General features: G+C 40.9%; 1 protein-coding gene across 3 annotated transcripts in view; it reads left to right on the forward strand.

Moving 5' to 3' along the window:
• Positions 1 to 25,368, forward strand: part of TAFA5 (TAFA chemokine like family member 5) — a 606,797-nt gene that overhangs the window by 181,189 nt on the left and 400,240 nt on the right. The window contains exon 1 of one of the 3 annotated variants that reach the window (XM_044996082.1): positions 7,957 to 9,811. The exons of the other annotated variants lie outside the window; for them this stretch is intronic. Within the exon in view, the coding sequence (XP_044852017.1) occupies positions 9,721 to 9,811 (91 nt within the window). The 5' untranslated portion in view covers positions 7,957 to 9,720. Of the gene's footprint in view, positions 1 to 7,956; positions 9,812 to 25,368 lie in introns of those variants that run through there. 3 annotated transcript variants of the gene reach the window in all.

A 25,368-nucleotide genomic window follows, 5' to 3' on the forward strand; every position in this document is an offset into this window, starting at 1 on the left:
AGATCACGGAAATCTGATAGAGCTTCTTTAAGGTAATTTTTCAGTGAAACTACCTTGATATTCTTCTTCATCTTCTTAGCATACACGCAATGTGCCTCAGGTAGCACGTGTCTAGGATTCATCACTGAATTTGGTCTGCTGCTTGGATCATTAGCTTCCCCTACTTGGGCCAGGTACTGACGGGGAATGCAATGTGAATGCTGATCCATGCCCCCGCCCCAACCCTGATATTCACTAGCTCAGGGGTCCCTAACATGGTGCCCATGGGTGCCGTGGCGCCTGCCAGGGTGCCTAAGTGCGCCCACGTACTGGCCAGCGGATGAGCATCCGCCGAAATGCTGCCGACAAGCAGCGTCATCCAGAGCTGTCACTGCCGAAATGCCGCTGATTTGGCAGCATTTCGGCAGCGACACCTCTGGATGACGCGGCATTTCGGTGGCGACGCCTATTGACGTTGGCGCTTGTCTGCGGCATTTTGGTGGATGCTCGTCCATGGCCACGGTCCTCCGTGGCTCATCATCTGGCATCCGCCAGACGAAAAAGGTTGGGGATCACTGCACTAGCTGGAGATCTGGCCCAATATTCAGATCGCCCTATATAGTTCTGAGTTTCTCAGTAGCAGACAGATGTTTAAAAATTGTAAGGGATTCTGAGGACAGAAACAAAAATTACTTAAGGGGTAGAGGAATTAATTTATGCAGGGTAATTAGAAGAATGTTCACACACTCACTCTCTCTCTCTCTCCATTTTTTAAACTATGATATCCAAATTGGCCAGATTACAATAAAAGGTGGGAAAGGATAATCTAATCCTCATACAGAAGTAGGTGAAGGGTGTAACCATGATGAAAGGATAAATAGGAGTCACAGGATGAAGCTGAGCAAAGTAAACTGTTAAACTGAATGTCAAAGACATCCCAACTGTTGATGGGGAGTGGGGTCTGGGAACAGATTTAATGGTATGCAGCAGGGTTAAGGGCAGGGCATATAAACCCTGGCAGAAATCTGGGGAGGGGTGGTCTTCCACGTGCCACCTCTGTCTCAATTGGTAGGCCTGAGATCAGTTACTTTGGAGATTATTCCATCCTAACCAATCCATCAACTGAGTAACACAGAAGTAAACTAAATAAAGTTCAGTTGGGAACAATCAGAGACTGGCAAAAGGTTATGGCTTAGATAACCTAAGAAAAGATCTTTTATGAGCTCTAATTGGTATGGTTCCAAGAAAGCAGTAGATTCCATAAGTGCATATGGGGTAAAGTCATCCCTGCCATAACTGCATTCCACCAGGCACGAATTTGGACTATATTGAACAACCAGGAATTAAACCCCCAAATCTATTGTCCCACAAAAGACATTCAACACAACTGAAATTAAGGGTTTGATTACAGGTATGAGTAGGGGGATCTTAAAATGGCCCTGCAGTAATTTCAAAGAACTGAAACACCTTTTTAAATTACAAAATATCACAGTTCTTTGAGTGGTGATCCTGCACAAGCACTCCATGTACCTGAGACCAGAAGATTCTTCAAAAACAGCGTCTGTTGGTCCACATTTGCAATGTGCATCTCATTGTGCTGGGGACCAACTACACTTCCAGTTCCTTTCAGCCACTCTGGTCTGAGATGGATCTCCTCAGTGTTCACAGCTTTGCTAGCATTGACTTTCCTGCTATGAAAATAGTTGATTTTTTTCCCTTTTAAACCTAGACATTAAAATTAGTTAGTTGATAGTGTTTTGGGGGCTAAAGAGCCCTCTCCCCACTTTCCCCTCTTTCCTGTCCAGGCATTTAGTATGCCTAAGATCCTGGACTTCAATTCCTGTGTGGCCTGCCCCATGGTCTTTCTGATTAGCCATCTACACTACTTCTGCTTGTATTCTCTCAGGGAGTCTCACTTTGCTTCTAAGTGAGAGATCTGTTGTGCCTACGCTTCTCAACTGCAGCATTCCCACGAGTTCTGGCTCTGAAGAGACCTCATGGAACTCTTCACAAGGCCCCAAACCACTCCTGAACACGCTGACCCTCTGTACACCAGTTGAAGTCACCAATCAGGTGACTGGTATGCAGCTCTTGATTTGAAAGATTCCTACTTTCACAGACATTCACCCAGTGCACACGAAATTCCTGAGCTTCATGGTGGGCCTAAATCATTACCAGGATAGAGTTCTCCCTTTTGATCTCTCAGGGGCCACAAATGTTTTCACAAAGGTATTCTCCATAGTATCAATGTAGTTCTGTTGCCATGGCAGCCCGTTTCCTTACCTTGACAACTGCCTGCTTACATGGAGGTCATCTTGGGAAGTTCAATAGAGAATTCTCACCCTCCTCAGCCTCCTGTAATCTTTAGGATTCCAGGTAACCTAGAAAAGTCCACTTTAATCCTCCCCTCTCCCCAAATTATAGATTTTATTGGAGCAACTGTGGATTCTTCTTCAGCCAGAGCTTTCTTACCTCAGGGCAGATTCCTCACAGACTTCAACACCCAACTTTGCCTGAGCACTCAGACAACAGCTTAGCCATGCCTGAACATCTTTAGTGTCTTCAGGAATTGGTTAAAGATAGTCTACATCCCAAATTGAGATTCTCTAGGCAAAGGAGTCTCAATTCCCTAGACCATCCTGACAGCTCTCACCTGGTGGAAAAACCTGTGTGTTATAGGAGTTCCTTTTGTTTCACCTCAACTACAGTAATTACAGATACCTCCCCTGGTATCTGTACCTTTCATACATAATCTACATGTTCTGGTCATGTTGGACAACATGACAACATAAACAAGTAGAGGGGTATGAGGTCCATCCTTCTTAGCATAGAAGTGGTCAAACTCTTGAATTGGTGCATCTGATTAGGCTTTAACCTGCTTTAAACTTCCAGGGATAACAAGCACCTCATCGGACAATCTCAGCAGACACCTCTACAGAGACCACGACTGAGAACTCCATAACTCAGTAGTACTGAGCATCTTCTGACAGTGGAACTTCTTGGCATAACAAATAAACAAGTATCTAGTCTTCTGCTCATATGCAGCTCAAGAGGACACATTCTTGGTGCAGTGGTTGGAACCACTAATGTTTGCATTCCCACCCATCCCCTTCTTACTTAGGTCTTCAACAAGATGAAGCAAGATAAAATTACACTAATTCTAGTGGTACTTTGGTGGCCAAATTCATTTTAGTTCACCTCCATCTTCCAGTTGACCCCTCCCTGCCCCCTAAGGCATACATTTACAACTGCTGCCAAATCTTCTGATCCAGGATAAGAGTGACCATCCATCCAACCCAATGCTTTTCCATCTCACAGCTTGGTATTTGGATGGATGACTAATGTAGAGAAGTCATGCTCAGGAGATCCAGTCCATCCACAATAACAGTAGGAAATTCTTTGTAAGTAAATATTATATGGCCAAATGGAAGTGGTTCTCTATCTGATGCTAGCACCATCACGAACCTCCAGGGGAGGCAGACTTCCTATTATCCTGGAGCATCTGTTAGCATTAAAGACATCTGGTTTATCTATCAGCACAGTGTGTGTATATTTGGCAGTGATTAATGCCTTTCATCCTCCAATAGAAAATTGCTCATTCACCTATCCTATGACTATGAGGTTTTTGAAAGACCTTCTCAGAACCTTTCTTCCAGTATCAACTGCATCACTGAATTGGGACCTTAATCTGGTACTGTCAGAGCTTATGAATCCACCATTTGAGCTGTTAGCTTCATGCTCTCTTCTACATCTTTCCATAAAGGTAGATTTCCTGACAGCAATTACCTCCACTAGACAGCTTGGGTCACTTATGGCATCCCCTCCATACATTACATTCCACAAATATAAGATGTCTTTGAGTTTGCAGCCCACGTTCATCTTAGGATATTTCTGATTTCGATTTGAATTAACCCATGCATCTTCCCATTTTCCATCTTAAACTTCACACTACTAGAGAAGACAAGAAGCTCCATTCTCTAGATGCCTGTAGAACACTGGCGTTTTACCTGCAGAGGAAAAGGTCCTCCTTTAGGAAAACCTCCAAGCATTTTCATCACTGAGCAGAAGAAAGGGGAGGCAATCTCCTCACAAAAATTGTTGTAAGAGATTTTGAGCTGCATCCTGTTTTGATGTGAACAAAGAGGAACTTCCCCTCTTCATAGAGTTATGGCCCATTCTACCAAAGCTCAAGCTACCTCTTTCATTTCTCTTAAGGGTGTACCACCTAGACATCTGTAAAGAACTACATGGGGCTCCTTTCATACATGTACTAACTAGGCATTACACCCTGGTATAGCTGGTAAATGAGAGAGGTTCAGAGAAGAACCATAAGAATGATTAAAGGATTAGAAAACATGCCTTAGTTTTTTAGTTCCTTGAGTATATCTAATTAACAGAGAAGGTTAAGGACTATAAGTCTATAGAGTACCTGCAGGGGGAGGGGAATATTTGCTCTTCTGTCTAGCAGACAAAACTGTAGCAAGATCCAATGGCTGGAAGTTGAAGACAAATAGAGACTGGAAATAAAGTACACATTTTAAACAGTAATTTGTGTGTCTGTCATGGAATCCGTGACCTCCGTGAGTTCTGAAGTGAGCTCAGACAGCCCCTGGGCCTCAGACTCCTGAGCAGCTCAGACAGCCCCTGGGCCAGTTGCACTGGCCACTGCTGGGGCAATCTCTAGCCCCTGCCCCTCCCCAGCAGCAGGAGGAGGTGGAGGGCTTAGGGTGGGGGGCTGGGGCATGGGCGGGGTGAGACCTCTGGGCAGTGCTTATCTTAGGAGGGCTCCCTGGAATTGGCATCATGTCTCTCCCTCCCTCAGCTCCTAGCTCCACCTGCTGCCTCTGCCCACAGCTCCCATTGTCCGCTGTTCCCGGCCAATGGGAGCTGCAGAGCTCGCAGCACACGGAGCTAGGAGTTTAGGGAAGAACATGTCACCGCTTCTGAGAAGCTGGGTAGGGAGGCTGCCAGCCTCACATCCCCACGAGCACCCGCGGCACTCCCAAGATTTAGTAAGGGGTATAGTACAGGTCATGGGCTGTGAATTTTTGTTTACTGCCCATTTCCTGTCCATGACTTTTACTAAAAATACCCGGCACTAAAATGTACCCTTACTCATAGTCTATGAACCTACAGAATTAAACAGAAAAATATATATTTGCTTCTGAGCTTTTTATGGAGGTTTTATAATACTGTAGTGAGATGATCACTACCAAATTGTATGGGATGTAAGAGAAAAACAATGAGCTGATCTGGATACAATTTTTACAAGGCCTTTGTGTTTCTTAAAAAAAGGGAAAAGAAAAATTGGAAATTTTATATGTGTCTCCTATTATCTTCCATGCAGCTGGATAAGCACACATGTCAAATACTCATTGGGATTGCTCCCTGACAACAACTGAGGGAAACATTTCCACCCCCAGCAGCTCTGTGGTTAGAGAGTACCTTCTGCTTCGGGATCTCTCACTTCTACAAAAGTGCAGTTGAGTTGTTCGCTCATCTTTGTAGGGGAGGCAATTGGGATTCATCATCATCATCTCCCCATAAATTCTGTAGAGTTTAATTGGAAAAGAAAATGCAGGCTGAGGTTAGGGTCCCTGGTAGCCACCGCTTGGGAATATCCCCAGAACACATTGCTCTATTGCATCTGTGCTACCTGAGGCAGAGCTACAATAGAGGCTTTGACAACTGTACAGATAGCTCTGCATAGTCGGTCTATGGCCTGTTCCATTGGGGTGACACACCAAATCTTGCCCCCCACCTTCTCCCTGCCCTTGATAGACCACCACAGGAAAATTTCTAAAAGGGAGATTTATTCATATACGGCTACACTGGGCATTTGCAATATTGTTATTTGAGTTAGCTATACCATTATCTTTAAAATTTTATATACCTCTATGCAGCTGACATGTTGAAAGGTCAGGGCTATTTTTGAGTAGGACTCACTCTGCTTGACAGGTCCAGGATACTTAAAAAATATATAAACTTGCTGAACCATATTTAGTACAGCATGCCAGATACCACTTTCCTCCCAAATGGGATTTCCTACAGAAACTCTCGGTGCTATGAGACTGAATCGCTTTCTACAATGTGAGCTCTGTACCAAATTTTGCTCTCACTGAGTTTGAATTCTGATCCCTTAATAGTGTAAGGATACACTCCAAAGTTCACTGAAGTACATAGGAGTCTCTTTACAACATTCAATAGGCTTTGGATTAGCCCCTAAATGAGGAGTAGCCCCTAAATAGTCACACCAGTTTAAAAGCAAGATGAATTAGGCCCATTGATTTCAGTGGGTTTACACAGGTGCAACTAGGAGATGTTGACCCTCTTGAAGTATGTCCTTGTATAAACTTTCCAATAAGGAAAGAAATGTATTACACATGATTTTTCAAAACTTTTATCTTCAAACCCATTATTTTCAAATATGTGGACCACATTGCTCATTCTGGATCTCATACATTCCAAGTTTGATGCATTTAAAAAAACATTTCTGAGCTATTTTTATCCAATGATTAAAACTCAAAAGTTATTTCAATTTTATTCATACTGTTACAACACATGGATTTTCTTCATACATTAAAAAAAACACCACAAACTGTGAACTGAAAGCAGATGTTGTATATTTCAGATCTGTAGGTACAGTTTTGAATGAAAGGTTTTACAAATGGAAAATCTCAAATTTAATTATAATGTTGTTGATGTGAAACTACAATCTTTGAATATCTTAAATGAGGGCAGCAAATGGGTTTATAGGGATATAGCAGTTGTATGAAGTAAAAAAATGAAAAGACAGACATTTTTAATGTTTCTCCACTCTTTGTCACTGAAGAACCAAAAAGCTTAGTAGAGAACAGACTGTATCCCAAGCAGGGTCAACAACAAGAGACAGCTGCTCACCAACACTTAATTTATCTCTAATTTAAGAAGGAGTAAATCTTTCTTTCCACAGGCTAGTAAATATATGGAAGCACCTACTACAAGCTACATTTTAAGCATTTAATAAAAAGAGATTAAAACACCACTGATTAATTTTTAGGATTATTTTCTTAGTTTAATTCTACCTTAAAAATCATTGGATGAGTTTTATTCTCAATCCACGCTAAATCCCTGTGAAAATATTAATCACTGACATATTACAATAAAACTGTACAAAAGCAGAGACAAATAGTTTAACTAAAATAACTGTTGCTTATTGAACGGGGATGGCATTCTAGTGGTAATTAAAGGGTCAGTTTAATCTATGGGGTTATACCAGAGATGAGGACTCTCATTGCTCATATGCTCGCAGGGTTTGGGTTGTTTTACACAATGCGGCTTCCTATTAGTGCTGCCTTTATCCGGCGCTCTCACAGTACGTTACAGGTGTCAAATAATGAGACTGAATCTCAGATTCTCTAAGGGGTAAAGGGTGACCAGGGAAAGGGCAATGCGGCCTCTTTCCCCTAGCTGCCAGCACCAACAGGGTGGGTCTAGAATCAGCACTTGAAATACTCAGTCCCGTCCTTACCCCCGCTCCCAGAAAAAAGAGTTGAGGACGGGCTTGTCCCCTGCTTCTCAGTAGTGGGTTGGAGGGTTATTTCCACGGGCAAGGAAGCAGCGTGGGGAGGAGGAAAAGGGAAAGACAAGTGCGATCATCACACCTCCAACCCTTCTCCTCCATGTTGACTCCTCTGATCCCCTCCCTCGTCAATGCTCCCTCCTCCCATCTTGTTTAGCTGCCCCGCTTCTGCACCCACTTCTCCCCCCCCCCCGGCCTTTGCTCCTTTGGCCTTTTCCTCTCCCACATTTTCGCTTCTCTCCCCCTGCTCTGGTTCCTTTGCCCACAGCCCGCCCCCGCCTCTCGACACCTCCCTGCCTGACCTTGCCCCTCTTCTGCCCGGCGGGGAGCAGACCCGGGCGGCGAGCGCCGGCTGAGCGCTGCGCAGGCTCAGCTCTCGGGCATGCTCACTGCCACCCGGGGAGCGGAATCGGGGAAAGTTGCGAGGGGAAGCCGGCAGGGTTTAAATGCGACGGAGCGGGGCCGGGCGCGTTGAGGCGCCACCGCCGCCGATCTGCCCCGGCCGAAGTACCTCCAGGGAGCTTGCAGGCAGGCAGGCGCCCGGTTCACAGCCCCGGCTCAGGCAGGCAGCTCGCGTCTCTACAGGCACCCAGCCTGCAGCCACCCAAATACACCCAGAAAGGGGGATCTTCAGCGTGCGGCCGTCCAGCCACCCAGCTACACCCCGGGAGGCTGCACCTTCCAGGCACCTCCGCTCCCCGGGCACCCCGGAGAGACACCGAGATCCGCTGCGTGCGCCCAGCCAGACTGAGCCGACGAGCCCCGATACTCCCTGGGAGCTTGTCTCCAGCAAGACGCCCAGCCGAGAGGACCAACGCGACCCCGAAAGGAAGCGCTCGGGCGAGCGAGCGAGCCAGCCCCGGGCTGTGCCTAAACCCAACTCCACCCGAGACGGCGTGGAAGCTCTGCAGCCTGCAGCCAATCCAGACACCCAGTCTGCAGCTCCAACCTCTCTGAGCGCCGGTCGGGCAGAGGCTCACAAATCAGCTCCTCTCTGCCGCCAGCCAGCCAGCAGCTACCCAGCCCTCCTCCCGCTTTTCCTCCAGAAAGCCTCCCGCAACCGACAGCCCGGGAGCTGCTCCTCGCCAGCGACCCGCTGCGATCATTCGGCGCCCGCTCGTCCCCCCTCGGCAGCGGCAGCGGCAGCAGCACCCCAAGCTTGGGAATTGCATTGTTGGGGGGGTGTATGTGCGCGCGCAGGAGAGAGATTGCTACGGAGGCATCAACCTGTAGGCTGAGATTTCTTTTGCGGCAGCTACCTGTTTGGAAAGCGCTTTGCGGGTGCAGCAGGAAAAGCGCACAGAGACTTATGCAACCCCTCCTCAATCTGGGGGCGGGCAAGTGAACTAGGTCTCCGGCCCCGGCTCAGCGCACCCTTTCCGGGGAAGGGCTCCCCATCTCGGCTGCTGGCTGGATCCGGACGAAGAGGGAGTCAGGCAGCGGGAGGTGAGAGCCCAAGTGAAGGCAAGCGGCTTTGCAAGGCAGCGCACGCCAGGAGCTGCACCGCGGCCCGCTAGTACCTACACTTCCCCGGGATATCAGGGTACATAGAGTTGCTCTGAATGGGAGAAGCTCTCCAAGCCTGGTGGGTGGCTCAGATTGTGACCATCAGTTTAGAGAAGTTGCAGTAAAGAGAGATTTCCCCCTCTCATTCCCACGCTCCCCCTTCTCCACAGACACCGGACAGGTAACCCAGCAAGCCGGGCGATGGTGCACTGGCTTCCCCGGAGCCCCAGCAAGATCAGCCTGTCTCCCGCATTCCCAGCACTGCTGAGCCGGAGCAGTCACTGAACCACCACCAGGAGCAGCAGCAACAACAACCCCCACCGGAGCAGTGTGGGAGCTATTGCGCAATTCTGCCCAGATTTGCTTGCTCCCTCCTCCCCAACCGTCAATGCTGCTCAACTCACGAGGAAACAGAAAGCTGATTCATGGATCCCAGACCCAGCTTCCTCTGTGCTGCTGTCCATAAGAAGATCATGGGGCTGCTGCTGCTTGAGACTTTGTTGTAAATCCCCTCACTCCTCCTCCCCAAACCCTGAGCGCGCGCTCTCTCGCTCTCGGAAGTGTGGTTACTGCTTGGGGAGCAGCCGAGCCTGGCGCAAAAGGGGAAACGTTGATGCATCGCTGTGGAAATTCATTGTGTGACTTTCTGGGTATTTACTGAGTTTCAAACCGAGATGCAGCTCTTGAAAGCTTTATGGGCATTAGCAGGAGCAGCTATCTGCTGTTTTCTTATATTTGTCATCCACTCTCAGTTCCTTAAAGAAGGTAATTATATCTGCATGTCTACGTACCCTGTTCTTTCAACGCGAAGGTCTCTTACTAGGTGCCTTATTTTTTTTATTGTTTCCAGTATGTTCTAGCTACAGCATTGGCTCTACTGTATTCCCTCCCACCCCCCTTTAAAACCGCTCGTTTTTATTTAGAAGGTAGCTAGATGTAGGCTTGCATTCCTGATTTTTATATTTTTTTTATATACACACACACACACACATAATGTGTGCATTCTCTGAGCTTTAGTGTCCCATGGCTTTAATGAGATATTTTAGCGCATGGACAAGATTTTCTGCTATTACGAAGACCGAGGATCACTAGTCATCGTTTGGGTATTAATAAACCAAAAAAGCCCACAAGTAAATGTCTTATTTCTATATCAAATTAATAGGTGGCTTTTTTTTCTTTTTAAATTCAATATATTTTCAATAGATGGCACTAAAGTTCTGTGCAAAGGGCAGGGCAGAGCAAATTCTGGGCATTCGGCTCCTTCCTTTTCCTCCTCGGTGCCCTAAAACCGGCAGAGGCCTTTTGCATGGTTCCAGGGTTCTTGTTTTTTCCATTGCTGTGTTCAGAAAATCACCATCACAAATCAGCGGAGAAAATGTTTTGTTTCCTTAAGGAAACAAAAAAATGTAAGATGCATTCTGGTTAAGTGGATACAGGACGTTTCCCGGCGAAGGAAACCTTCGGTTCAACCCCCCCCCCCCCCCATTTTTTCTGCTGAAATAATGATTCAGTTGGTTATTCTGATACACATGCAGTTTGAAGAGGCGCATACAATTTTTCTTTGTGGGGGGGGGGAGGGGGAATGCGATCTGCTGCTGCTTTGTAAACTACGCAGCGTTGTCAAAACGCTTGCAGTTTACTTGGTTGTGTTTTGGGATCCGAGCTGGGTTTTATTTCCTGCACATTACTAAATATCTCAGTACTTGACTGAACAGTGATAACCAGCGTAGGTTAGGGTATTTGCTGTACCAAATGTGAAGCAAGTCTTGTGTGATTGGGACAAAGTTTCACTCAAGATTGGTCAGAGTGACAGTGTTGCAGCCGCTGGAAGATCTCTACTGGTGTGTGATTTACATGAGTCAGTCCAGGAAGTACTGTACATTTGGTAAAACATTTGTAAACTAAGACAGCATCAGGGTTGATTTGGTTAGTTGTGAGAGAAGAGCTGTTTGTATAGCTACCTACACTAAGAAGTTAGCCAAAGATTTCTCTTTTAAGAGGTCTACAGATGCTTTAATTGTTATGTGTATAATGCCTCCCAGATATTCATTAATTTAATATTCATACAAATTAGCATAATAGCAGGTTCATATATTTTCTGCCTAATTAAGTGACTCTTTTAAGGACATTGTGGGGAAAAAAGAATATATTGCCATTAATTTCAAGCTAATTTTGTTAGTATTTGCCTTCATGTTTTGCAATTTTATGCTGTCTTTCACTCCTATCTTTTGACACCTTTATTACTGTAAATAATACGGTAAGAAGGAGGATTTTTATAACAGTTTAAAAGAAAGTATTCTGTAGCATTGTTGGCCAAAAAGATTAACTACCAACTGCATTTTCTTTTTCTTTTTTTAATGAAGTAATCAGTGACCACCCAACCAAGTATTTTAGCACATTTTGCATTATTTTTTCCACAAATATTTATGGTCCTTCTGTTGTGAATTGACTAGATGAAACTGATGTGCTTCCGAGCCTGTAGGGTAATTTATTAACTGTGTCTGTGTATTTCTGTGGGCAAAAGTATTTTCATCCTATTTTTTAATAGACACACACAGAGAGCTGTATAAAGAGTGTAAGTCTGGATTGTTTGTATCATATTAGCTCTCAGCCTGAATGCATTTATTTTGGTTAATCTTAATATTAGCATTTTGACTTTTTTTATAACATTCACATTCAGCACTGTATGTGTTCTGCACTGCTGTTTGAGTGATAACATTGTACAGTTTAATAGGATTGAGTAAAACTCCATATAGTTTCTCCATGTCTTGCACAGCTTCCACTCACCCACCACCCCATCACTAATCAACTGATCTGTTTTTATGTGTAGATGTATTGAGATGAATTTATTTTGGGGAAGAGGAAACATTAGGTGGTGTTTTGGGTTTCTATTAAAAAAAACACCTACATGTTGTGTTCATTTTGCCTAAAGGAATTAAAATTCCCTTTTCTTTTTTATTGGAAAATTAACTTTTTTTTTTTAAATGGGTGGGAGAAAAAAACATTTGTTAGCATGGAAAAAGTGAGGAAAACAAACTCCCCCTTCAGAACATTCATCTTTTCCCTACCATACCAGTATGTTTGTTTACTGAACATACATAAATGGAATACATTTGACATATTACTTCTGCCTGTCTTCAGAACATCTGAGACTTGCTTCTGATAGTGCAGTTGTTTTTAATTAAAAAAAAAAAAGTCTGAGCTATTACAGAATAGAATGTCTGAATCCAAAATATAGTATTGAAAAACTGATTTATTGGCAACAGGTGAATTTAAGTTTATTGCACATCAGAGCCCTGTGGACAGCTCAGGTCCATTGTTTGTGGCCCAGGTGTGTAGCCCAAATCCTCAGTTAAATGCTAAGGTACCTTCGTTTGATCATTTTTTATGGGCTGTCAAATTAATCTCTGCTCAGAACAGCAACCAAGTGGGTTGCCAGTTTGTCTAGCCTGATCAAACTACTTGATAGCATATCTCTGAAACAGTCTGACAGTACAAATGACATACTCCAGTTGTCTATATTGTGTGTAAGAAGATACCTGAATTACAAAAAAGTTTATAAAATTAAGTAAAGGTCTAATTTTTCTTTTCTTATATGGTACATGTATGTTTATGTACAAATTTATATTTAGTTTTTATTGTCATTTCTAGAGACCACTGGTGATGGAACTGATCATAAAATTTACATATAACAGTCCCTTGAAAATGCTGCGTAGGATCATAGAAATAGAGGGCTGGAAAGGACCTCAAGAGGTCCTCTGGTCTAGCCTCCGGTGCTGAGGCAGGACCACGTAAACCTAGATTGTCCCTGATGGGTGTTTGTCCAAACTGTTCTTAAAAAACTTCAGAAATGGGAATTCCACAACATCCCTTGGAAGGCTATTCCAGAACTTAAGTACCATTATAGGTAGAAAGTTTTTCCTAATATCTAACTTAAATCTCTTTTGCTGCAGATGAAGTCTGTTTCTTATTGTCTTACTGTCCATTGACATAGAGAACAATTGATCACCATTCCCTTTATAACAGCCTATAACATATTTGAAAACTGTTATCAGGTCGTCCCTCAGTCTTTTCTTCTCAAGATTAAACTTGCCCAGTTTTTACAGTCATCACATCTTTTTTCTGTGTTTATCTTCCTGCTACTCACTTTGAATTAGTGATTTTACCGATTCATGGTAACCGTATATTACATATTAGTATCAAATATTTTTATAATTTCAATTTGAAAACATAGCATATAGAATTCAGAACTTTGATTAAAATAAGCGGATAGTATCCAGCTAAGATTATTTTTAAAAGCAAATAAACATTCAGTCACATTGATAGATAGTTGAAATATATAGCACCCTCCTATGTATTGTAGAGTTTGCAAACTGTAAATTTTCTGTTGTGCTTTGCTGAACTCATGCCACTTAAAATATCCCATTTCAGCCTAAATTATTTTTATATAGGTTACATAATTAAGGCAACTTAATAGTAGTTTACATTGTTGTACAGTCAACATGATGTAAAAAAAAAACCAATGAACATTTTGTTCTGAGATGAGTGGGAAAGAGCTCTTTAAATGGCCATTTTCATGAATATGTTTTTTTCAGGAAGTGAAGAATGGGTGACACAGGGTGCCATTTTTCCACACTTAGGCTTTTGTGTGGAAATACAGGTCATCCTGTGGCTAATCCGTTCCCCTATGTCCAATCTGTCTTTCAGTGTTTCAAAAAGATGAATAGAGCTTTGAACCAAGAAAAGGGTATTGTGATATATAATTGCAGTCCCATGCCTGTCTGATCTTCGTACAAATCAGTTTAGCATATTCTAGTCAGTCTGAAGGGGAGTTAAAATTTAAAACATTGTACAGTCAGTATAGAGGACTAAATGTAGGGAATGATGTTGACTATGTGTGTCTACTTTTTAAATGGTTAATCTTCTCTTTATAATCACTTCAGATTTTTTTTCAATGAGAAGCAAAGCTGCATAATGTCACAAGTTGAGGAAGATTGTACGAATGAATTGGGAAGAATCTCTCTTCCCTTCCAAAAAGAAATAACCCTTTCATTTAGTAATGAATTTTAACTATTCACAATTATGATGTTAATTATAAGTAAAGGTAGAGAATACATTTTCAGAATGTGCCTTTGTATAATTTATAAAAAGTAGCCTAATTAGTGGGTAACTACAGTGATATGCACAAAGCAGTATGTGTTTCCACAGTAATTTCTTTATTTTGATGTTTTTGTTTAACATAAGAATATCAGATCTAATTAAGACCTAGATTTATAAAATAGTGTTTCCTTTTGGAAAATATTTCCTATATTAAGGATTGTGAATGGTTTGACAGATTAGAATGGCATGACACTGTTTTGGGTGATTAAACTGCGCAGAAGAAACACTGTCACTTAAACCACAAAAAGCAATGGAATTCAGAGTCTGAAACTCCATTCTTAACCTGTTGTGCTTAGATACTATAGGAATCTGTATAGAATGAGGTGATTTAGAATATATGCTGCAGCACCTAAACAGAACAAGGAAAGTTAAGGAAGACATTTTAGTGGCCAATTCGTGTTTTTGTGGATATAATACAGAATTGTAGTGTCAATGGGACATAATTGTTTCATTATATACTATAAATATACCCCATTTGTATGTGTATAAAATCTTCTTTTCAGCATTTCTTCTGTGATTATTACTACTTTCTTTTTTCTTATGAAGAGCTAACTATTATTGGTTAAATTGGTGTACACATTTTTCTGTCAAATACAAACTGAATTTTAATAATCAATTCTGATGTGTTTAAGGAACTGTTAGCACTTAAATTATGTTGCAATTGTCTGTGTTTATAACTGCCATAATAATTTGCTTTGGGCAGAAGTTTGACATGTATGTCCTAATTTTATCACTTTTTACGAACAGTTTAACATTTGAAGTTATAGAACTATGCAAAAATGGTTTTATTTTATTTTGTGATTTTATAATTTTAATTTTTTTTGCAAACTTCTCAAAAATGAAGACAATGCCTTGTTATTTTGAGTTAAAACATTTTAACAGTTAAAAATATCTACACACTTTAGATTTTTCATAGTTTTTTTTTTTTTAATTGCAGCTCATATAAACCCATAGTCTCATACAGTAGGTGAGACTGGCAAATACTGTAAAAAAGTTTTAGGGAAAAGATCTATGTATCAATTTCCAAAGGGCTTTGGGTATATTAACCCCAAAAGTTTGTTGGAATGAGTTGAAATGTGTTTTATATGACAGATTGTAATTTCAGATGCCATTACAATGGAATAAGTAACACATTTAAGATTATTTGTATACATCATATCGCTGCTACAATGAGAAGCACTTAAATTACCCAATAGACTATATATACTATGAACAAGCCATTTATGGTCCATTGTGTCAACTATCTTGCCCTTCTCTGAGAGTTTTCCCCTTTAGTCTTCGAAAATTAACATATACATGTTTATAAACAATTGAAGAAAAGGGATATGAAAAAAAATTGGATATGCAGTGGAAACTCTCTTCAGTTTCCCTTTTTGTGCTTGGGAGGTACCTATGTTACATATGTATAATGAACCTGAGTTAAGGACATGTCTTAGCTATATATTTTTCTTGCCTTTCTGGGTTTTGTCACATTTAACATGTTGAATTATAATTGTTTGGGGTCTCTTGTGCCATGCTTGTGTGTATACAAAGACTACATTGTATGCAGAGAAGCACAGATGAACGGGAATGTCACCAGATTAGAGTGTGACATGTAAAGTAAGAGGAGTATTAAGCTCCTTAGCCAGGCAACAGGCTTCATCCTTAGAACAAATTGAGCTTGAATGAGTGTTAGAGTGGGAAAGAAATTTTGAAAGGCAATCAAAATAGCTTTTTATCTTAAGATTTACTATAGTTACATGTATGAGAAATTAGCTAAATAAAACTAACAGAAACCCAATCTCTTGAATGTTTGACAGTTAGCCCAGTATGACTGAAAATAGAAGAGCCTGCTTAGAAACATGATAAAATTTTAAGTATAGTGTCCAAGTTTCTAAATAACAAAAACAAACAAAAAAAAAAACCAAGGAAGAGAAGGAAAATGTACAGTTGTTAAAAGATGCTACCCAGACAAGACACTATATAATGTCCTTTAATTTCCTTTCACCATGAGTTTTACACTTGATGTAGGTGTGCCAAAATATACCAATAGGGGGAGTCTGTCTTTTATTTACCCAAAAAATAATTATCTGTTGAAACAGTAATGAAACACAGTCTTGTAATATTGTTAATAGATTATTTAAAATGAAAGGTATTTGTGTCTAGACGCAGAAGAAGCACGCTATAGATGGTGCAAAGGGCTACTTCATGTGATCTAGCTCCATCAGATTTCTACCATCCCCTGCACCTACTGTTTGATTTCCTCCCAATATTATGTTGCACAAATCTAGGAAGAAGAATATTTGATTTTTTTTTTTGGTGTACACATTTGATCATGACTTTGATTATTAAAAGGATGAAGTTGGAAGACAATTACGGTTTATGCTTATTGAGACCTTTAATGTAATATAAAAGGGGACACCAAGAAAATGCCATCCATACACTTTAGACCTATAGCAGCTAAGAAAATATTTGCAAAAATGCTAGGTGGTTGTAACGCTAAAAACTAAAACCTTTGGGATTCATTCTGCTTTTTTTGATGGCTCGTATGCTTAATATTAAAAATTCATACTTCTGTGACCAAAAAGACGGCACAATCTGGTGGTGGTTGTTGTTATTCATAATGTAGTATCTACAAACCCAGTTAGAGTTAGGACCCCATTGTGCTAGTCACTGTACAAATGCAGAATAAAAAGTCTTCACAATTAAGGCAGACAGGCTGATTAGAACACCTGCAGCCAATCAAGAAGCTGCTAGAATCAGTTAAGGCAGGCTAATCAGGGCACCTGGGTTTAAAAAGGAGCTCACTTCAGTTTGTGGTGGGCGTGTGAGGAGCTGGGAGCAAGAGGCACAGGGAGCTGAGAGTGGGAGGGTGTGCTGCTGGAGGATTGAGGAGTACAAGTGTTATCAGACACCAGGAGGAAGGTCCTGTGGTGAGGATAAAGAAGGTGTTTGGAGGAGGCCATGGGGAAGTAGCCCAGGGAGTTGTAGCTGTCATGCAGCTGTCACAGGAGGTACTGTAGAGTGCTGCAATCCAGAGAGCCCTGGGCTGGAACCCAGAGTAGAGGGCGGGCCTGGGTTCCCCCCAAACTTCCCAACTCCTGATCAGACACAGGAGGAGTTGACCTAGACTGTGGGTTCCACCAGAGGGGAAGATCTCTGAGGTGAGCAAATCTGCCAATAAGCGCAGGACCCACAAAGGTAGAGGAGGAACTTTGTCACAATATATTATATTCTGTGCTGTAATTGAAATCAGACTACATTATTTTTTATTACAAATATTTGCAATGTAAAAATAAAAGAAATTGCATTTTTCAATTCACTTCATACAAATACTGTAGTGTAATCTTTATTAAAGTGCAATTTACAAATGTAGATTTTGTTTTTGTTAAATAACTGCACTCAGAAAATAAAACAATTTAAAACTTTAAAGCCTACAAGTCCACTCAGTCCTCCTTCTTGTTCAGCCAATTGCTCAGACAAACAAGTTTGTTTACATTTTCAGGAGATAATGCTGCCCTCTTCTTATTTACAATGTCACCAGAAAGTGAGAACAGGCATTTGCACGGCACTTTTGTAGCCGGCATTGCAAGGTATTTACGTACCAGATATGTGGAACATCCGTAGGCCCTTTCATGCTTCGGTCATCATTCCAGAAGACGTGCTTCTATGCTGATGAAGCGTGTTTAAAAAAATGTGTTAATTAAATTTGTGACTCAACAACCTGGGGGAGAATTGCGTGTCCCCATGTCTGTTTTACTTGCATTCTGCTATATATTTCGTGTTATAGCAGCAGTCTCAGATGATGACCCAGCACATGTTGTTCATTTTAAGAACACTTTCACTGCAGATTTAACAAAATGTAAAGAAGGTACCAATGTGAGATTTCTAAAGATAGCTACAGCACTCGACCCAAGGTTTAAGAATCTGAAGTGCCTTTCAAAATTGGAGAGGGATGAGGTGTGGAGCATGCTTTCAGAAGTCTTAAAAGAGCAACACTCCAATGCAGAAACTATAGAACCTGAATCACCCAAAAAGAAAATCAACCTTCTGTTGGTGGCATCTGAGTCAGAAATGAAAATGAACATGCGTCGGTTCACACTGCTTTGGATTGTTATCGAGCAGAACCCATCATCAGCATGGATGCATGTCCCCTGGAACGATGGTTGAAGCATGAAGGGACATATTAATCTTTAGCGCATCTGGCATGTAAATACCTTGCAACGCCAGCTACAATGGTGCCACAAGAACGCCTGTTCTCACGTTCTGGTGACATTGTAAATAAGAGGGCAGCATTATGTCCTGAAAATGTAAACAAACTTGTTTGTCTGAGCGATTGGCTGAACAAGAAGTAGGATTGAGTGGACTTGTAGGCTCTAAAATTTTACATTGCGTTTTTTGTTTTTTTTTTTAATGCAGGTTTTTTGTACAGAATTCTACATTTGTAAGTTCAACTTTCATGATAGATAGAGATTGCACTACAGTACTTGTATTAGGTAAATTGAAATACTTTTTTTTATGGTGTAAATACTTGTAATAAAAATATAAATTGAGCACTGTACACTTTGATTTTGTGTTGTAATTGAAATCAGTATATTTGAAAATATAGAAAACATCCAATATATTTAAATAAATGGTATTCTATTGTTTAACTGTGCGATTTTTTTAATCGCTTGACAGCCCTAATTTTAACTGTACCTCTACATATGATGTTCTATACAGGATCAGACCAGTGATCCCTCTAGTCTGGTACATTGCCTGCCTTTGGCAGGAAGACAAAAATCAATTTTGCTTAAAAAGTACCCTTATGCTGTGAAGGTTTGGTGATTCTAAGATACCATTTGAAATACAAAATCATATTATTTATCTATATATGGATTTCTGTTTAGGCATGTTTGTGTCTATCCTGTGTCTTGTCCTGGAAAGCCAACACAGAATGGTCTGCCTATTCATTTCATATTATCTTTGGCATTTTATAAATATATAACTAATTTCTTTACTGGACACAACATAGATCTTCATATTAATTCTTGCTAACATTCTGAAGAGGGATGAACAATGCTTGTTTGAAGTGGCAACATCAAACCGCTAATCCCACATATGTATAATGGAAAAAATAATATGGATATATTGAAATGTTCTATAAAAGCTGTTGTCAAGCTGATATGTGCTCGTGTGCATTTTGAATTTTTTATCATAACGTAAAAGGTGTACGATCAAGATAGTATTTGTCAGATGAAAACATTGTACTGAGAATGGATCAGTTCTTTCTGTGATTCATTCCATCCGAAGTCAGTTTTTAATTAATGTTATTTTGCCAAAATGGAGTCCAGAGCTGTTTAGGAGAGAACATAGCATATAAGAACATGCAAAACATCTTCAATTTTTGTTATAAATAACTTTTGGGGTCTCTGGCATAACAAGCAGAGGAAGTACGAATATGGTGATTCATGCTTTTTTTTTTTTTTTTAAAGTATGTCATAAGACAAGATAAGGGACCTTGTCTTAAGGACCATTTAGTTTGTTCACTCTTTGGGATAGAGACTTTAGCACATATCCTCAACCTTGCTTCATCCCCTTTCCTTTTCATGTATTGGAACCAGAAAAAGTATAATTGACTGGGATTTCTTACTGCCAGGGGGGAAGGCTGCATTTTGGCAATCCCTACCTAGCATACCAGCTCTTTAAGGTCATAGCCAGCCTACTTTCGAGCAGCCATAAGGCTGCTCTAAAGTATACTGGGTCTAGGACATAACAAGCCCCAGGACAGGAGGAGAGAGGCGAACAGCTGACTTGATGCTTCTCCCTAAACTGGATTAGCTAATGACTGACCTCTTTATGGCTGTCAGTAAAGCATGTGGCACTGTGATGCTGTATAAAAAAAATATAACAATGCCATCTACTGTCACATAAAGTGTGTAGAGATTTAAAAAGTATGCTAAAAGGATTAGAAACTTGTGCTTCCAGGTGACTTGCTGGAAAACTGGTGCTGCTATGTGGTAGCCACTAAGTCCACTGCAAGTCCTTGCAACAAGAGAAAAGCTGAAATCTGGAACCTTTTCCTCAATGAAGGCCACACATCCATTTGTTGTTGGTATATTTAAATGTGCTAAAGCCACTGATTGATATAATTGTACTTCAAAGTGTGGAGGTAGCTGGGTGCTAGTTACTGCTTCCTTGTGGCAGCAATAACTTTTTTTTTAAATACAGGAAGTTGCAATGCTTTTAAAAGTAAATGAGTAATATTTTGTACCTGTTGCCTTCCACTTTATCAAAGACTGTACCCACATTTCGGAGTGCTGTTGCTCTCCTGATGGTAGTGATAAATCAGGAAACTGATGTGGTATGATATAGTCTGTCTGTAGTCCCTTTTTGTTTTGTGCTAGAGTTTTTACAGTAGTAAATTATCACAATCTAATTCTCTCTGCACTGTGCTTGCTGTTGGATCCTACAGCCCTAAAGGAAGAACCGATTGTTAGCCCTTCAGTTGTTTAACTTAATATACATTTTAGAGATGTTTGTAGTGGATCTGAGATTACAGTATGACCACAAGAATACTGAACAGTTGTTTTGAAATGGCTGCTGCTTGAATATCCTCTTGTTTACTCTTATTAACTAAATGATGTTGGACTCAAATAATTGTGAGAGTATTTTCTCTTGCTGTGCATCTTCATCTCCCATTAATTATCTGTTCATGCTTCACATTTTATTCCATCTCTAGGGGGAAAAATGGACTGATCTTTTTGGTGTTAGATAAAGTGAAGGCTTTTTGGTTTCATGTATTGTGTAAAGATCCTGTTGTTGTTGTTTGTTGTAAGCATTTTTGCATGTTTGGCTATAAATATATAGATTGTACCAGAGGCTGCTTTAACTTATTTTATGAAATGATGATGGATTCTTATGAATATTAAGGCAAGTCAGTTTTTGAAAGATAGAAATTACTTTACTGTGTATTGATTTTCATTTGTTTTCTGTTGTATAGAATAGTATGCCTGTTTTTTTTCCTGCATCTTGTTTGCCTTTTTATGATTCTCTGACAGAGTATAAATGTATCAATTATGGTAAAACCCAAATAATGGAAAAAATCTGCCATTCATGTTAATAACTGTTAAGCATCTTCATTGACAGGGGAAAAAGGCACTGTGTAAATCTAGACTAGGTTATTGCTCCAAAGAGTTTACAGTTTAAAAGACAATACAGGCAAACAGAAATAGATAAACAAGTAAACAAATAGAAAAACAGAAGTTGTGAGTTACAATTTCTGCCCAGTGTCCCTTCCACATAAGCTGCAGCCCCTACCCTCTTCCCTCCGTCCAGTTACCACAATCCAACTCCTTCACAGCCCTTGCCTACTTGAAGTGTTCTCCTTCTGCCCTACATCACCTGTATAAGAGAACATGCAACCTCATTCTGCTGGGAAGGGGGAGACTCGGAGCAAACAAAGTCCCTGAAGTTATGCTCACTTTTTTTTCTTGCCTACCCACCAATCTCTTGCAGAGATGGAGAGAGGTCTCTGCTGAGCCCTGGCAATAGGGGGCAGGCAGCCACATACCAGTGTCTATTCTTCCTCTCTTATGCCTCTCTAATCCATTGGAACATTGGGCCTTCACCACTGGCTTTCATCTTTGCTGGTCTTCTGCTGCATTCTTGGCTTCTTCTGGTGTCGTTTTGATAGCTTTCAATTCTGCTTCTGTTGTGTGTTTCCATGTTATCCTTGGTCTTTCTTATTGCCTCTTTCTCTGGGGGTTCCAGTCTATGCTATGTTGTTTGGGTCTTTCCTCCATATATGTCTTAGCCATCTCCATTTTTTGTTCTGTAATTTCCTGTCCTATTGGTTTCTGTTTTGTCCGTCAGAGTTCTTCACTGGTGGGTTGTGGGTTTTTTTTTTCCTCCCCCTTCTCATCTGATATTGAGGATTTGTTTAAGACAGTTGTTCATGAAAACTTGGATTTCAGATAGTAGTCTTAAATCTCCAAGTTTCAGCACCATGTAGTAAGATTGATGTTATAATGGTGTTAAATATTCAAAGTTTGGTTTGGAGGGCAAGATTTCTGTTTTTCCGCTGTGCTTTAGAGTTGCAAAGGCTTGTCTGGCTTTTGCTATTCCGGTCTTACAGTCTTTTTCTGTTTCACTTGTTGGCAGGCAGCATTGTAAGTACAAGATATGTGACAGGTCAAACCTCTTCTATGACAGTCCAGAGAGTTTTCGGAAGGGTTGTTGTTGTTGTTGTCTGCTGATATTCATGGTTTTAGTTTTCTTGGTGTTGATTTTCAACTCTAATTGTGCATAGGCCTGGAAACTATTTGTTTTGGTTTGCAAGTCTCTGTGGGTGTGAGATAGCAAGTTAATGTCATCTGCACAGTCAAGCTCCTCTTACTTCTGTGTGAAAGTTCATCATTGTATTCCCCATGGTTGTTCTGTGGCCTTTCTCATTATCCAGTCTACTACCAGTAAAAATATCATGGCTGAATGCAAGACATCCTTGTCTGTTGCCTGGCGTAATCTTGAATGGCTTAGTCAGTTCGCTCTTATGTATTGGCATGTCATAAGTTCTGAATCATGCTTTCAGATTTCTGAGGAATTCCATGGTTGTGTGTGGCAGCTTCTATAAAACTCTTCTATCCGCTGTATCCAAGGCTTTTTTTGAAATCTATAACATTTTATATAAAGTGGTGACTGTGCATTTGATTGACAGTTCTGTGATGACTATGTGATCTAAACACAAATCAAACATGATTTCTCCTGACTGAACCTTGCCTGTTCTTGCTGTAACTTTGAAACTACCTCTTTCTTTGTTCTGTCTAGAAAAATATCTGTAAATACCTTACTTGGTATAGACAGCAAGAGTTGATGGCCACACTCTGAGGCCACCAGAAGATTTGTTGCGAGAACCTCTGCGCTAGGATATTAGCAATACCTGAAGAAGAGCTCTGTGTTAGCTCGAAATCTTGTCTCTTTCACCAACAGAAGTTGGTCTAATAAAAGATATTACCTTACCCACCTTGTCCCTTTAGAATGCTGACATTTGCAGGTTACCAGACAACTGGTTGCTTAAGAGAACAGTATATATATGCTGTCTCACAAGGGCTTGGGGGAAACTAGTACCAGCCACATGAGAATAGTCAGTTTGGAGAGCTCCCAGAAGCATTGTAAGGCAGCCTCAGTAACCACTGGGAGAACATGGTTGCTGCCATCTTTAAAAAGGTGCTGTGCAGCATGTGTTGGGTCATCTTTCTTGGCTGGTGTATGCAGGGTGGTGGGGGTGACGCATCCGTGGTCTCCTTTGCGCCACATCTTCATCCCTCCCTCTTTCAGCTTTCTAGCACTGCCATTGGGGAGCCCTTGCACTCAGGGTTTGCTCCGGCCCTATTGAAATTAGTGGAAATTTTTGCTATTGATTTAAATAGGAGCAATATCTGTCCCAGAAAGTGTAAAGCCTGGGATTGTGCCTGTTCCTTGCATGGGGGTGCAACGAGGGAAAAGCTCCTTGTGCTTTTTCCCCTTTCCTTGTGCATCCAGACAGGGCCAAACACAATCCTGCATTTTATTTTTCATGTAGTCTTACTCCGTTGTATTTGTTTTATTGGCTTTTGTTGCTTTGCTGAATTCTCACTGGCAATGTCGTCAAGATGAAGATTGATAATTGTTCACAAAATTAATTGCATCCCCTAAAAGTGTGTGTATTTTAACAATTATGGTTTAAAAAATTAGTGAAAAAAATCAGTATTTGGTATGGTTCTTTTAACAAGTAGTTTAAAAAATGATTTTAGTTTCATGAGAGGATGGGGTTTGTAAGCCTCTCCTCTTCAACACGCATTAAGATGATGAAAGTCAAATTAGAAAATATATCATCTCTATAAGATTATTTCTAATGCTATCACTTACTAATAGGTGGCCTAAGGTGTCTATTCTGCTGTTTGTAGGCACATAATGCCCATTAACTGTAATGGGAGCTGCTGGCGCACATATATCTGTGGGAAAGTAGACTCCTTAACTAAATGAAAGCAACCCCATAGGAGATTGAGACCTGATAGCATGTATCAAAATACAGAACATATATTTTTGTTCTCTGAAATTATTTTAGAATAACAGAAAAGAACACTGTAAAATTTCAATAGAATTAACAAAACAACTGTTGTACTATACAACATACTTTTATATTTATTTTGTTAAATAGCTTAGCAATTATCAAACCAAACTATGAACTCCTGTCCAATAAAAGTGTTTGTGTGATAAATTGCTCATTCCTGGGCCTCTTTGTACTAGAACAGAGATGGAGGTTAGGTGGGGGTATGCTAGTTAACTACATCACTGTGACCTTTTCCTTCGTGGGAATGTGGTTAACACTTTAATCCTATTGCAGACCGTGACCAGCTGAATAGAAAGAAGGAAAAAAAAAAGCATTTAGTGGTAGGGAACAGATTGTGGTTAGCAACGCAACCCAACCTCTTTTCTAGTGTGGACTAACCCACCGTGAGTAAGATGTTTACAGTGTGGCCTCACAATTCATTTAAATTGGGGGTAAACAAAGAATTGCCATATTAACATTTATTTATGCTACAGAGTTAGGTTGCTGTCTGTCAGCCCAGGGGGACAGGGCTCCAGCTGTCAGTGCCCCACACTGTCAGTTAAATCGGTGCACGCACTCCTGATGAGGATGAACACCACCGACAGAAGGAGCATAGTGTGGATGTTAAAAATTGAGTTAATCGGGGCTTTGGAGCTGTGCTCCGGCTCTGCTCCAGCTCCAGGCAAAAACCTGCAGTTCCACTGCTCCAGAGCCGCTCTGGGCTCTGCTCCAAAGCCCTGGAATTAATTACTGCAGTGGCTGCATGTCAACTTAATTATGTAGTGTAGACATGCCCTTAGTTACCATATTGAAAGACCAATATTTAACACATACAAGTTACTGTGAGGATTACAAACTCTGGTCCCAATCCTGCACATGGCTTTGTATAGACAACCCTCTGTGCCCATGTGAAGCATGACTGAAGTCAGTAAGCCTCCATGTACTGAGCAGTTTGCAGGATCAAGGCCTCATTTGATAATGAAACAGTCAATTTACTGCATTTAAAATGTGCTCCAACTACCACTAAACAGCCTGGCCATCAACACATGGGATTCTTGTTTAAGTGATTGGGAGCAGCATGAATAATTTATTTGTTTCTTTTACATATTTCTTT

The sequence above is a fragment of the Mauremys mutica genome, chromosome 1 (assembly GCF_020497125.1).
Source record: "Mauremys mutica isolate MM-2020 ecotype Southern chromosome 1, ASM2049712v1, whole genome shotgun sequence".
NCBI classification, from domain to species: Eukaryota; Metazoa; Chordata; order Testudines; family Geoemydidae; genus Mauremys; species Mauremys mutica.